Consider the following 14,854-nt stretch of genomic DNA (forward strand, 5'->3'; position numbering starts at 1 on the left):
CAGGTAATAAAGGAAGAAGAGCTAGCACAAATGTTAGTTGTAAGTGCACAAGAAGTAGGTGGCTTATGTAAGAATAACGACCCACCAAATAAATTCAGTGACAAAACCAAAGACCTCCTACGGAGAAGAGAAATTAAAATTCAAACTGATCGGGACACAATAGAATATTCTGAGCTATGTAAGACCTTAAGAAGAGAAACGAAAGCTGATGTACAGAAGTTCAACGAAGAAACCTTAAGAACAAGTGTAGAGAACAAGACAAGTTTAAAGGCAGCTAAACGTAAGCTCACAATTGGTAAAAAACAGATCATAGCAATTGATGGAGACAATGGTCGAATTACTGAAAAGGAGGAGATTTTGAATTTTATCAGAGACTTTTATAGCAGTCTGTATTGCAAAACAAAGGAAATTTCTATAGCACCTGACCTAAATAATTTAACTAAAGTTCCAGATATACTTCCTTCGGAAGTCACATATGCTATAGACAACATGAAGAAAGGAACTGTTGCCGGTGATGATGATCTTTCTGTTGATATTCTGAAGCTTACAGGTGATGAAACAGTAAACCACTTGGCTAAAATCTTCACTTCTTGTTTACACAATGCTTCAATCCCAGCATCATGGAATAAAGCAAAGATAGTATTATTGCATAAAAAACGAAGTATTCACAATATCCAAAACTATCGCCCTATAAGCTTACTCTCTGTTTTGTACAAACTTTTTATGAAGATCTTGTTACACAGAATCAGCTCTACCCTTGACTCAACCCAGCCAGTTGAACAAGCAGGATTCCGCAGCAGCTTTAGCACAATGGACCACATTCTGACTCTGCGTGAAGTGATTAGCAGAGCAAATGAATACCAGATGCCTCTCTGCATAGCCTTTGTTGATTTTGAAAAGGCATTTGATTCAATCAGCCATTCAGCTATCTTACAAGCCTTAGATGAGCAGGAAGTTGAGATGGCTTATATCAGAGTTCTCAACAACATCTACAAGTCCTCTTCAGCCTTTGTTAATGTCGGTGAAGCAACTCCAGAATTCCCTATCGGAAGAGGTGTTAAACAAGGTGATCCAATCTCTCCAAAGCTATTCTCAGCTGTTTTGGAGATGGCAATGTCGAAGTTACATTGGGAAGGAAAGGGTATAAGGATCAATGGCAGAAGGCTTAATAACTTAAGATTTGCTGATGACATTGCATTACTGGCAAACGACAATGATGAACTCCAGACATTAGTTACTGATCTTGCCACGGAATGTGAGTCAGTCGGCTTGAAGATGAACCTTTCCAAAACAAAAGTCATGTCCAACAAGTGGGTCACAGCAGGAAGTGTGAACATCAACATGCCGTTAGAGAAGGTCAATGAATATATCTATCTGGGCCAGCTGATGAATATGAAAGGTGGTATAAGACCAGAAATTTTTTCGATGCATTAAGCTAGGATGGCAGGCGTATGGAAGAAACTCAACTGTCTTCAGATCAAATATGCCAGTAAATCTGAAGAAAATAGTTTATGATCAGAGCATTCTACCTGTGCTGACTTGCGGCTGTGAGACCTGGACACTGAACAAATTTACGAAAGGGAAACTTAGGACAGTGCAGAGAGGCATGGAAAGGTCAATGCTGGGTTTTACAAGGAAAGATAAGAAGAGAGCAGATGACATCAGATCAATCACTAAAGTTAATGGCATTCTTGAGAGAATAGCCACCTTAAAATGGCAATGGGCTGGATATATTGCTCGAAGGGAAGATGACAGATGGACGAAGCTAGTGTCAGAATGGAGTCCAAGAGATCATCAAAGGCCTAGAGGAAGACCGCCAGACAGATGGGACAAAGACATCAAGAGAACAGCTGGTGCTACCTGGCAGAGAACTGCTCGAGACCGTTCTACCTGGAGAGTTCTGTTAAAGACCTACCTGAGTTCACGACTTAAAGAGGCCACATCATGTAATGATAGAATTGGCTGATGATGATGATGATGATGATGATGATGAACAGTCCCACGTCGTGGCCTGCTGATTTTGTACAAATAAGTATAAGCTAACCCACATTCAAGATGTACTTTGCATCAAAGTAACCTCCAGTGGGATTCATCAAGTGTGTGTGTGTGTGTGTGTGTGCGCGCGCGCGCGCGCGTGCATGCTAAGTGGCTGTAGTCTATTTATCCTGACGAGTATTGGAACGAACGCATAATAATGACTTTGGAAGAAATAAAATGTAAGAATTAAAGAACATGTAGGCCTATGACTTGTATGATTTTATTCCTTCCTTTCCTGCAAGGAATTAACCTGGTACTCATTTTTGATGTAGGATGAATGAACCTCAGGGCCATATGCCACTCCAGAAGTGGAAATCTTGTGTCTTAAATTTTCAACATCTGATGGGGAGTTAAACCTATGTCCTTCCAAGCGAACCTAAGATGCTTTATTGCTTCAGCTAGGCAGCCCCTTCCTAATCTTTTACCAACTGCATTCATCTTTATCCTTTCTTTTCTTCCCTCTTCCTATGTTTATCTGGCTTTCTTCTTATCCCAAACTTCTCACATTAAGACTGAAGATGTCAAGAGGGTCCTTCAATGAGTGTTGAAACCCGCTCTCCTGATGAAGATGGGAAGCAGAAATGAGCTCCTTATAGGCTGAAAAGAAATGAATGTATAAAAACTGGCATTGATGAGGAGAGAGCCCATCTATCTGAAGACGGCAGTGTATTTTTATGTTTGTCCTGATCTCGTCTGTTGTTCCTTCTTCTAATACTGACCTGCTATTGTGTTTATCCTGCTAAATGGAATCTTCAATTCCAAAGTAGTTCTTTTATTTATTTACAAGGTCATGTCCTTAGAATCCCCTCAGTGTCTGTTAATTCACTTGTGATTTCTAATTTGCTACTGTTTAATCTTTGTTTCTAAAACTTTAAATTACTATGATATCAAATTTAAACCTGTCCGTGTTTATTTGGTGCATGGAATATCCCCGGGTTCTGAGGGCAGGACCATGAACCCAAGTGCCTGTGCGCACTCCTATAGTGAAATAGTTAATTAGGTGTAGTCACAAATTTGTGTATTTTAACAATAGATCTAATTTCCAGCGTGAATCGTGCCTGTGTCCATTCGCGTTAATGTCCTTGGACTATCTCATTTTTAATCTATTTCAAAGGTTTTAAGTTGATTATGTTTAATATACGTTATTTTAAGGAAAATGATTGCCTGAGTTCAAGCACTTAAGTACTATCAAGCTATGATCCCGGGTAGGGTTGTCCAGCATCTTCCACATCCTGTTCTCCATCCGTCCCTATTGCCTTTAGTCGCACTTATTAAGTGTATTTTGTTTATCTTTCCTTGGCTTGTTTGTTTCTTTCATTATGCCCAATTTAAAGAGCACGTTTGAACTTGTTAGCTTGGTCTGACGGCTCCCCCCCTCCCCCTCCTGAAATCTCTTCATGAATTTGCAGTGGTGTTTTTTCCTTTCTTCTCTCCACTGTTTTCAGTGGTCTTTTTAGCTTTTTCCACGAATCTGTGATTTGCAACCTGAATTCCAAAGACTTAACCATTTTGTATGGTATTATCTGTAGTTTGTTTCTTGTGAATCCTGCTTAATTTCTTTCAACTAGTTGATCTTGACCTTCTTTGAATTAATTATAATCTATAGATTTTTAGCCAATCTATAATTGTCCATTCTACAGATGTGACCATAGAATTTCAAGAGTAAACTTATCTGATGCTGTGTACAGGTCTGTAGTTTTTCTTTTAATCCATTTAATTTTGTTCTTTGTTTGTTTATTATTTTACTGGGTTTTAAAAAATGTGTATAATGTTACCATGTGGTAAAAGTTTCTTACCATTTTTCACCGACAATTGGCTAAGGAGTGTTTTCCAAAGATTTTAAATTATTAGTAGGGGGCAGACATTGATGACCTAAAAATCACTGAAAATGATCAATTAAATGCCCTTAAAATTATGGAAAAATGGTATTACTCTTATAGGTCCAAAACAACTTTAAAATATTTAACCAAACTGAATTCTGGTGGTTGTATAAAAATGGTTTTACAAGTAATATATCCCAGTTCCATTTACTGTACACCTTTTCTTTTTAAAGAAATAATTATGTCCTAATTTACTTGTAAGTGCATAAAACTATAGACATAATTATTTGTTGAATGTAGTGCTAGCACTTTGCCCCTGAAGAACCTGGGAACATTTTTGTTCTTGACACTCGTTACAGCTTTTAAATGTTTTTCTCATTTTATGATTTTTACAATGAACTTCCTTTCTACATTCACTTTAGCATTGTACAATTTACAAAATAAAGCCTGCCCATCTGTTGTAAACATGTCTTTTCCAAATTAATTCACTAGCTGAATTAAAAATGCACACTGTGGTGGGTTCACTTTTGGCATTTTGCACAGACAACGCCCTCTAGTATACATCAGCCACCCCACTTTAAGAATACATACGACCATCAAGAGGTATTCACTTTCTTCACCGGAGCGCTGCAAGTGTGGCCAGTCAGAATGAGCAGCATGCAGTTCCCCATAGCTGTTAGGCCTACATTCTGATGATTTTCCTGTTGATCGGCATACTGTTTAAGTATTTCACCCTCTCAAAACGTTCAGTCACTTCATGTCCAATGTGTTTTAAGATACTTGGGATAAGAGTTTTGCAGATTACCTGACCTAATTTCTCAGCATGATTAGAACTGTCATTTAAGTCGCACTTTAAAACCTCCGAACTCTTCAAAACAGGCAGAACTACGGTAGTTAAAGTCGTACAAGCTCCTGTATTAACAAATTTTGCAGCTTCACACACGAAATCATCAACAATGTTTATAATCCACATCAACCGTTCTGATGGATAGAAGACATTACACCGATCTTGCTTAAAAATTATGTCCATTAGTGAAGAACTGCATTTTTCTTGTTGAATTAGGCTACGGCATGATTCACAAGTTACTTCTTTTCTTATTTCCTTCACAACGAAACCACTGAGGAAAGCAAGCGATGCAAGTTTAATAGAGACTACATCTAGACCTGCAAAAGAAATAAGGGTATTAAGTTTACTGCATAATAACAGTATGGTTATTATTTAGAATACTGTTATCTAATAACCAAAAGTAAATAAATTTTGTAAAAGTGAGTATAAGTACAATGCAGCTTGTGAAGATTTTGCAGGATTTTTGTCACTGTTCCTGGAATGTTAGGGATCACTTCCGATGGGACTGATTTAGATGACTTGACACAGCTAATAACATTCATCTCACGAGTATGTTGATTTTGCCATTTCAAAGGAATTCCTATCTTCAAAATTTTGTTGAGGGCAAGTACTACAGCCCTTGAATCCAGCATGTCATTGTTGCCTGAAGTTCTCCTCAAAATGTTAAAGAACATTTCTAGGGAATCGCTGTTAAATACTCTAGTTAGCACAAAATGAAAGCCAGACGACAATAAGTATCGGATACAGAGAACTGTAGAACACGTAGTTAGCCAAATAGCCTTGTAAGTTTCATTGCTGAGAAAACTCGCGCCTTGCTCATGGCATGCTTCCTTCACATCCTCAAGATATACCAGAAACTCACTCTCCAGCCAGTGAAGCCTGTCATCATCTGTGTTGAAAAAATGGACCCTGTCAGGGCAAAGCTTAGCGTTGTTGTGACTGCTAACATCATGGATATTGAACCATTTCTGAATCATTTTCATGAAGTATATAGTCGCTGTGCAGTCTTGGAACAAGTGGGCTTTTGGATGTCCAGAATGTTTTTTGGAGATATTCCAGAGCTGTTATTACTGGTGTAGAAAATATGTCCTTCGCTCATTTCACATTCATTTTTCTATGTTGTTTGGGCTTACATGTTTTTGAGCCAGAAAGCGAACAGGTTTTACCACTTCACTTGCTTGCAATTCATATAAATTCTTCACGTGAGAGCCACTTATTTTGTCTTCTCCGTCAAACATGGTCTTCTCTAAAAATGTGTTTCTTACGTTCTTTAAAATGTGACATTGGTCAAATGCAAGAAATAAGGGTCGGCTCGGGTCATTTGGGTGAGTAATTTGTGGCTTCAAAATCTTGCTATTGGAAAGTCGTCTCATCATATTAACATTGGTCTTATGATTATCGGAAACTAGACGTATTACAAGAAATCCACAAGCCTCAATCTCTCTGATAACAGACAGTGTCATATTATACAGTTCCTTGCCTGAGATTAGTTTGGTAAAGGAAGTACGCGGCTGGAAGTCTGAACTTAGTGCATAACCCCGCTATCATAAAACATAGCAAATTATTGGCGAGAATTTCAGATTCCCTCACATTCTTGACGTTCTTAATTTCGGATATAGTATTATCTGGAACAGATGTGGTTTTGTGACCAAAGAAAGTATCTAGCTTTTTGTCATATTGCAATTGTTGTTTTATTGCCATTTCATCCACTATCAAGGAACATACTCTTTCAGCTTCATTCAAGCATTCAGATTCTAAAGTTAATCTCTCTTTCAAGGTTTGTAACTCCTGTGTCGCATGAAGTATCACCGAAATACCTGGATAATGTGCTCTTAGAAGGCAACTTTAGTATATTTTTCCTAGCATACCTATAACTTTTGGGCGATATGCATTCCCAAACTATACTGTGTTTTACCGTGGATTCTGTCCATCTCGGAGAGCATTTCTCAAAATTCGCTATTTGCTCAAGAGGGAATGAAGACTTTGCATTTGAGGGATCATGCTCGGCTGTTTTAATTATTCGTGACAAGGCTTTATGATAATTATTGTTATAAATCTCCAACTCCTGATTAGTTTTATTCAGTTCGTTTCCAAGATGTGAAAGTTTAGCCTGCGCTCTCCACAGTTTTAGTTGCAATTTATTTCTTTCTATTTTAAGTAGCTTCTCGTCTAAAATGTCGCACTGGACATCAACGGAACGATGAAAGTCATGATTTGCAGGACACTTGTGCAGAGAAACAACTGAAGTATTACTTTCGTTACAGCTTGGCTCAGTTGATTCATATTTCCGTTTCTTACCTTTGGCAATAACTGAATGTTTTATAATAGGTCTACATTCTGCTTTGATCTGTTGGACTTTGTAAGATGGATAAGAAGGGAAAACAGAGGGAACAGCAGCATCCTGCAGTTTCTTAATTTTCAATCCAGGTCGATAGTCAGATTCACGAAGATGAAGGCTACATACCACAGAAGATCTAGAATTTAAATTGGGCCTGAAGTCTGCTCTTGATATAGCTTTAAGCCATTGTTCTCTCTGAGGTCAGTTCGGTTGGGAAATTCGTGAAATGATACTCCTTTCACTTTACTACTCCGGCTTGTGCAGCAAGGCACGCAGCAATACACCATTGGCTATTGATAGATAGAAACATGCAATAGGACATTAATATGCCAAGTTAATGTAGCCTATGGCAAGATCATAAGCAATAACTAATTAAAGCAAATATGTTACGATAGCCTTCAGTGAAGTAAGAAATTAGATTAAAAGGGTATGAGAAACTCGAACGGTGCACGAGATTTAAGCATGCCTTGTAATTACTTCTTTCAATAAATTACTACCATTAGATACCTTCTTATGATGAAATAAATAGTCTGTACTTCTACTAATATCACAACTGAACAAAATCTCAGTAAACTACATAAAGAAACGACACTCGACACATTGTTTACTCCCTCTTTATTGTTGTTCCTAACGTGCCTACAGCGCGGGTCTCTTCCACGCTTCTAGCGCCACAGCGGCCAAAGTAGTCCCTACGCGATGTTCGCAAAGAAGCATGCAAGTCGAGCGAAGTGGGAAGGCTGAGAGGTATACTAGAGGGCGATGGCACAGAGCTACACAGAGGATAATTCTGAACTAAAGTGGACAGCTATGCAACTGTTGTTTCCAAACCCTTCACGTTTTCATTGGTTCTTGGCCTTGAGTTATGTTGCGGTGAATCACTGACCGTATGGGCAGGTGCAAGGACTGTTGCACGAGACACATTAGGAAATACATTCCCCTAATCATGAAAGTTTTGTGTTGTGTTTCCGCACACATCTTGGAAGCATAATACTCACAGGTGTAAATCCTTTCTTTACACTTTCTTAGTCACCGACACCAACCAGTCAGTTTGTTTGGTCATGAAATATATTTAGCTAATTTAACCACATATAGGAAAAAATATAATTTTTTTATCAGGTGTATGCATAAGATTTTGCCAGTTTTTGTGGCAAAGAAAACAACGTAATTTTCAAGGGAAATTAATTTTTTGTTTATTCAAAATATTGGCCACTGGCTTCCACACACTTTGCCCATCTTTCAGGTAAGTTATGAATACCATGCCAGAAAAATTACTTGTCTTTTGCGCAAACCATTCGTCGAGCCATTTTCCAACTTTCTCAAAATGGCACCAGGTCGGGGAAGTATGGCGGGTGCAGAAGGATATCTGGTTTTGCAGTGGGAGACGGCACATTGTTGAGTAACAAAATCACTTTACCATGTCTTCTGGCTCATTCTGGTTGTCTTCTGATCAATGCATGATTTAATAATTTGTTGGCGATAGCGTTGTGCATTAACGGTTTCGCCAGCCTTTAAGAGTTCATAATACACAATACCACTCTGCTCCCACCAAACACAAAGCATGGTCTTCTTGCCGAAGCAATTTGGCCTTGGTGTTGAAAGACCGGCTTAGCCAGGTGGCAACCACGATTTTCTCCGCTTCTGGTTTTCAAAATAAATCCATTTTTGATCACCCGTCACAATTCGGTACCGAAATGATTTTCTTTCATGGCATTGAAGCAGCACTTCACAAGTGACTTTGTGATTTTCCATTTGCTGTTCATTCAAATCATGTGGGACTCATTTATCGAGTTTATTGATCTTCCTCATTGTTCGTAAACATCTGCTGATTGCTTCTTGTGACACATTTAATGCTTGTGCCAATTACAATTGCTGCTGGTCTACCAGAGTGTGCACTGTCTTTCATATTGAAATCACCTTGTTTAAATTGTCAAAACCATGTCTCACCATGTATGTTCTAATCGATGGAGTGTGTTCATCATATGTTTCTACCAGCAAACAATGACTTTCCACAGCCTTTTTCTTTTGATTAAATAAGAAAAGCAATGCATGCCCCACATGTTCTTTTTCAGGCACAAACAACGACACGATCACTGAACGATAAAACACAGACGCTAGTGTTTGGCAGACTCAACTTGTATGTGTTGGTAGGTTCATGTCAGACGAACAAACTGATATGTGTGTCAAATTTATATGCTGCGTACTGTTCGCTGGCACCATTTCTTAGTGAAACCAGAAAAGACCTATGCATACACTTGGTATGTTGTCACTTGTGGACTTATATTAGCCTGACAATAAAAAATACAGCATAAATTTAAAAAAAATTAAAATGATCTAAAAATTGCTCAAAATACCATAACTGACCTTAAATCTTCTTGAAAATTGAAATAATGACTAATCAACCCAAATCAGAAAAAATGCAAAATAAAAACATGTTATCGTTTGCTATATCGCAGAATGAATTTCTATATTACTGAGCAATATCCTACTGCAAAGGAAAACAAAATGCCATTTCAACAACATCCACTCCTTAATTATCAACAACTTAAGAAAAACCTAATCCTAGCATAACATTAAAGAAATAGAATTTGATATCAAATAACTAATACATGTTAATTCCAACAATGAATAGACCAGTGAAAAACAATCTTCCTAGTATAATATTTGGGAAAATTCTGCTTGGCAATAAAAAATAAATACCTACTTGAAGAGTTCTGTGAAACATGTTCCTGTGGAGATGACAGTTCAGTGAGTTAACTTTTAAGTAATAATGTGCAAAAAAATGATGCACAGTACAAAAACAGACTTTTACTTACTTTATCAACAATATTATAGGTACATATAAGTAAATATCTTACTTTCGACCAGGTAAAGGTTCAGGCAGATCAGGATCTACTTGCTTGGGAAGAATTTTCTTCCCTTGTAAGTTCCACGTAACAGGCAAAGAGGAAATTCTTTTAGCAGGTACTGGCTTGGGCTGCTGAGCTACTGGTAATGCCTGAGCATCAAGAAGTTTGGTGAGAACGGTCATGTTCATCTGCCGAGCTGTTGAGTACAGGCGAGTATGCAGCTCTGGACGGAACTCCAAACGTCCCGAGTACATGAAGCTAAAACAGATTCACATAATTATATTGATCAGATGGTTCACATTCATTCTCAGTTTGACTGGAGAGCGTAATGACTGATCCTAATATTCCAATCTAGTGTCACATAGGCTCCATGTGTGTAAACTTAAAACACACTATTCTTCACTTAATTTTCACATTATTGTACACATGTACTATAAATGACACCATGAAATTCACAGTGTTGCTTACAATTAATAAAATACAATAAATAATTCTATTCATGTACAGATCCTGGATAGAAAAATAATATTTTTGCCAAGTAAATAAAATATATTAAGTATATCGAAGAAATGTATACAGGCATGCTGATTTGATTACCGAGTGGAAGTTAATGAAGTGACCAGGATAACCATTCCATTAGATTCAAATCTTACTTATTCAGGTTTTTTATTATCCCCATTGTTGGATTCTGCATTATAATTTATAAATATTGCACTTCTGTAAATTTCTCTTTATTCTTATACTACAACAAGGAAATGATGCAAGACCCAAGTAGGTGAAGAGCAAATTTTTGGAAAGGGATTATTACTAGAGAAAACTGATATTTTGTATCAAAAAAACAACCAACTGTAAAACTGCAGTCATGGGAGATATAATTAAGTCAAAACTAAATTAACCTGTTCCCCATTATGGACAACAAACAGTCATTGAGCAGACAATGCCCACTGCACGTTATGCATGTAGATTTATCGCAAATTATTTTGATCAAACATTCCTTGTATTTTACTAAACGTTTTGGACAAACTACTTTTCTTGAAATATTAACAAAATGTATTTGTATCTTAACTTTACATGCTGATTTTAATACAGTATGCCTCAAAACAGCATACAATAATAACAATGTTATTGGCTTTATGTCCCACTAAGTACCTTTACAGTTTTCGGAGATGCAAGAAGTGCTAGAATTTAGTCCTTCAGGAGTTCTTCTACGTGCCAGTAAATCTACCGGCACAAGGCTGACGTATTTCAGCACCTTCAAATACCACCGGACTGAGCCTGGATCAAACCAGCCAGGTTGGTGTCAGAAAGCCAGTGCCTCAACCCTCTGAGACACTCAAGCCCAGCAAAACAGGGTAAATTTCAGTAGGCAGCTCATACTGCTCTCGTGTTTTTCCTAAAATATTTTTTTTCCAACAAAACACACATTGCCAGCTAGCATTTTTATTTGTTTGTCAATGTAATCTTGGGAAATGAAATGTCTTTTTTTTTAAGCCTAAAATGTGAGGGCATCATTGAATTTTTACCCCTGTGGATGAGGCGACGTGAACGGTGCTGTTCCGTCAGAGTGCGCATTAATGCGAGACAGAAATCAAGAAGAGTTATTCTCATCCCCACTGATACTCATTACACGTCGCAAACTGCTCGACATGCCTCTACCTGTTAAAGCCATAGTTAAGAGCGATCTGATCTATATATTCAGAGTACCTATGTTACCTGTGTAATCTCATGTGCTATTTATAGGTCCATATCTTTATTACAAGATAAACAGATGTGTCAGACTGCAGCTGTTTGCTTCCGTAATTCATAGGAAGATGTCTGCCAACACATCTACTGGAGCATGAGATAATATTGCCAACATTGAACTCAATATTGGTTTCTTTCATAATGCAAGTGAAAATGTCTGTATTATTATTATTATCATTAGCGTATGGTAACGTACACAAAACAATACAAAGATTAAATACACAGCACAAAATATTATATACATAATTACAAGATATACACATAACATTGAAAACAATCATGCAAGCAAAAGGGTTCAAAGAGATAGATCTAAGTTCTCTAACCATTGTATGGCCTCAGAAGAAGCCACCACAAAGTCCTGGCTGGATCCAGCGAATGCCCTTCCAATGCATTTGGTGACAATATGATTGATAGTCTGCTTAACTGCACCACAGTTGCAGGCTGGAGATGACCTCATTCCCCATTTAAACAACATTGATCCACATCTCCCGTGGTTAGTACGTACGCTGTTGAGGGCTACCCATGTCTTGCGGGGCAAATCAAAGCCAGCTGGAAGATTCTTATAATTGAACAGTGTCTGCCATTGAATCGGAGCTACACTGTTCCACTCTTGTTGCCAATCAGCTTTTGGATTGAAATCCCTCCTAACAAGTTCCTGTAAAATGTCTGTGTAAATAACAAACACATATTTTGAACTAGTTGGCATTTTTTGCAACTTAACCAATGAGGAATGGGTCTCATGACCTCTCTGATACTTCTCACGTACATAAGGTGTGATAGAACATCTTAATTGGAGCTGAATGTTGTCATCAGCCCTCTGCTTGGAGTGCTGCGACAGCATACAGTGAGCCACCTGGTGACGAACGAACATACCACTACAGCTCCAACGGTAAGGCATTCTTGAATTCAAACCCTCATCATTGTAGAAGACTTCTCATGAACAGTCGAGATTTTCTTTTGAAGACGTGGGATGGGGGCGGGGGACGTTCTCTGCGAAACATAAAGAGTTCCACCTTGTTTTCTTAACACTGCACAAGCCCAAGCTAGGACTGTCGTGATTACAAGGTGGTGAAACTACTGACCCAAGAAACTGGAGGCATCTATGTAATTCATAGCGTGATACAGAGAGCTCTCAACCAAAGACTTCCAGGATTCATCAACCTCAATGATGATCAGAGGAGATTCACAACCTCCTCGGGTATGCACATCAATATGGCTCTACTCGATTAGATTCTCTGCGACACCAAGTCTAGAAAACTTGATGCGTTGGCCATATTTCTAGATTTACAGAAGGCATTTGACAATGTAGGCCAGAGATGCCCAGAGGAAATCTTAAGAACATCAAAGGTTCCCTCTAACCGTAGTAATATTATCATTAGTTTACAAACAGACGTGACAAGGATTCAAATACGAAGAGCGCATCACAAAGGGAGCCGTGCAAAGGGAGCCACTATCACTAATCTATTCAATCTTTCAATAAATCATGTAAGGGATGAACTGAGTGAAAATTCGAGAATGTCTCACTATACCGTCCATTCAGTCCAGAACATGAGTGGTTAACAGTCATGGGGTTTGCAGATGACATAGTTATCATAGGGAACTGCAGCAGTTCAGTATTGACACTTGCAAACTATGCTATCCAACTGTTCAATGAGATAGGTCTTGAAATTAACACAACAAAATGCTATGGGATATACATCAAAAAGGATCACCTGCATGAAGAGAACATGGCCATCACACCTTTGAAAGAAATAACAATAGTAATAATAATAATAAAAAACCCCCATGGCGCAACAGGCCCGAAGGATCATGGCCTACCAAGCTACCGTTGTTCAGCCCGAAGGCCTGCAGATTATGAGGTGCCGTATGGTCAGCACGTCGGATCATCTCGGCCGTTATTCTTGGCTTTCTAGACCGGGGCCGCCATCTCACCGTCAGATAGCTCCTCAATTGTAATCATGTAGGCTGAGTGGACCTCGAACCAGCCCTCAGATGCAGGTAAAAATCCCGGACCTGGCCGGGAATCGAACCTGGGGCCTCCGGGTAAGATACCCCTACACCGCGGGACTGGCTAATAATAATAATAATAATAATAATAATAATAATAATAATAATAATAATAATAATAATAATAATAGTGTTACTGGCTCTTTGTCCCATTAGCTACTTTTATGATTTTCAGGGACGCCAAGGTGCCAGAATTTAGTCCCACATGAGTTCTTTTGCGTGCCCGTAATCTACAGACATGAGGTTGACGTATTTGAGTACCTTCAATTACCACCAGACTGAGTCAGGATTGAACCTGCAAAGTTCGGGTCAGAAGGCCAGCGCCTCAACTGTCTGAGCCACTCAGCCTGGCAATGTGAAACAATTATGAAATTATCTGCATGTACATAGTTTTATCACAAGGAATTCCAAATTTCACAAATATTGGGCTACTCTACTTGTAGTAAGGTTTTAAGTAAATCAATATATTTGAGTCGTGCGTAGTCTAATAATGTTATTGGCTTTATGTTCCCGCTAACTACTTCTTTGGTTTCCGGAGATGCCGAGGTACCAGAATTTTCTCCTGCAGGAATTTTTACGTTCCAGAAAATCTACTGACACGAGACTGACGTATTTGAGCACCTTCAAATACCACCGGACTGAGCCAGAATCAAACCTGCCAAGTTGGAGGTCAGAAGGCCATCACCTCAACCGTCTGAGCCACTCAGCCAAGCAGTTCTTGTTTTCTGTTGAGAACCAGTGTTTCACTCGCATAAAGGATGGTTGGTTTTGTGACTGTGTTGTAATGCTGAATTTTTGTATGTCTTGGCAGGGATTTTTTTGTTGTAGATGTCTTGGACTAACCTTAATGCTTTTTTAATTTTTGGGAGACTAGTATGTTACGAGATCTTTTCAAGGCCTGTCGGTTCAATAAATTCTCCGAGGTATTCAAAGTCGGGGACCCTGCCAATTGTACCATATTTTGTTCTCAGGCTCTTGATATCTGTCTTTGAACATAAGAATTTAGTTTTCTTGAACGATATCCATAGTCCCAACCTTTCCAGCACTTTCCTTATGTATCTCGAGTTGTTTAACAGCGGTCTCCTCATGTGTTTGTATCACCAGACCATTTGCAAAAGTGAAGTATGGTATGTAGAGGTTATCTTTGGGAAAGCCCAGTCGGATTGGCTTCCAATCACATAATTCCAACAGGGTTCTCGAAGATCTAGGTCTTCAA

General features: G+C 38.5%; 1 protein-coding gene across 4 annotated transcripts in view; it reads right to left on the reverse strand.

The window, feature by feature from the left end:
* Cp190 (centrosome-associated zinc finger protein CP190) overlaps positions 1–14,854 on the reverse strand; it is a 153,558-nt gene that overhangs the window by 15,329 nt on the left and 123,375 nt on the right. For all 4 annotated transcript variants that reach the window (XM_067137076.2, XM_067137077.2, XM_067137078.2 and 1 more), the window contains one exon: positions 9,898–10,146. In XM_067137076.2, the coding sequence (XP_066993177.2) occupies positions 9,898–10,146 (249 nt within the window). The remainder of the gene's footprint in view (positions 1–9,897; positions 10,147–14,854) is intronic.

Source organism: Anabrus simplex, chromosome 1, assembly GCF_040414725.1.
Source record: "Anabrus simplex isolate iqAnaSimp1 chromosome 1, ASM4041472v1, whole genome shotgun sequence".
Taxonomy (NCBI): domain Eukaryota; kingdom Metazoa; phylum Arthropoda; class Insecta; order Orthoptera; family Tettigoniidae; genus Anabrus; species Anabrus simplex.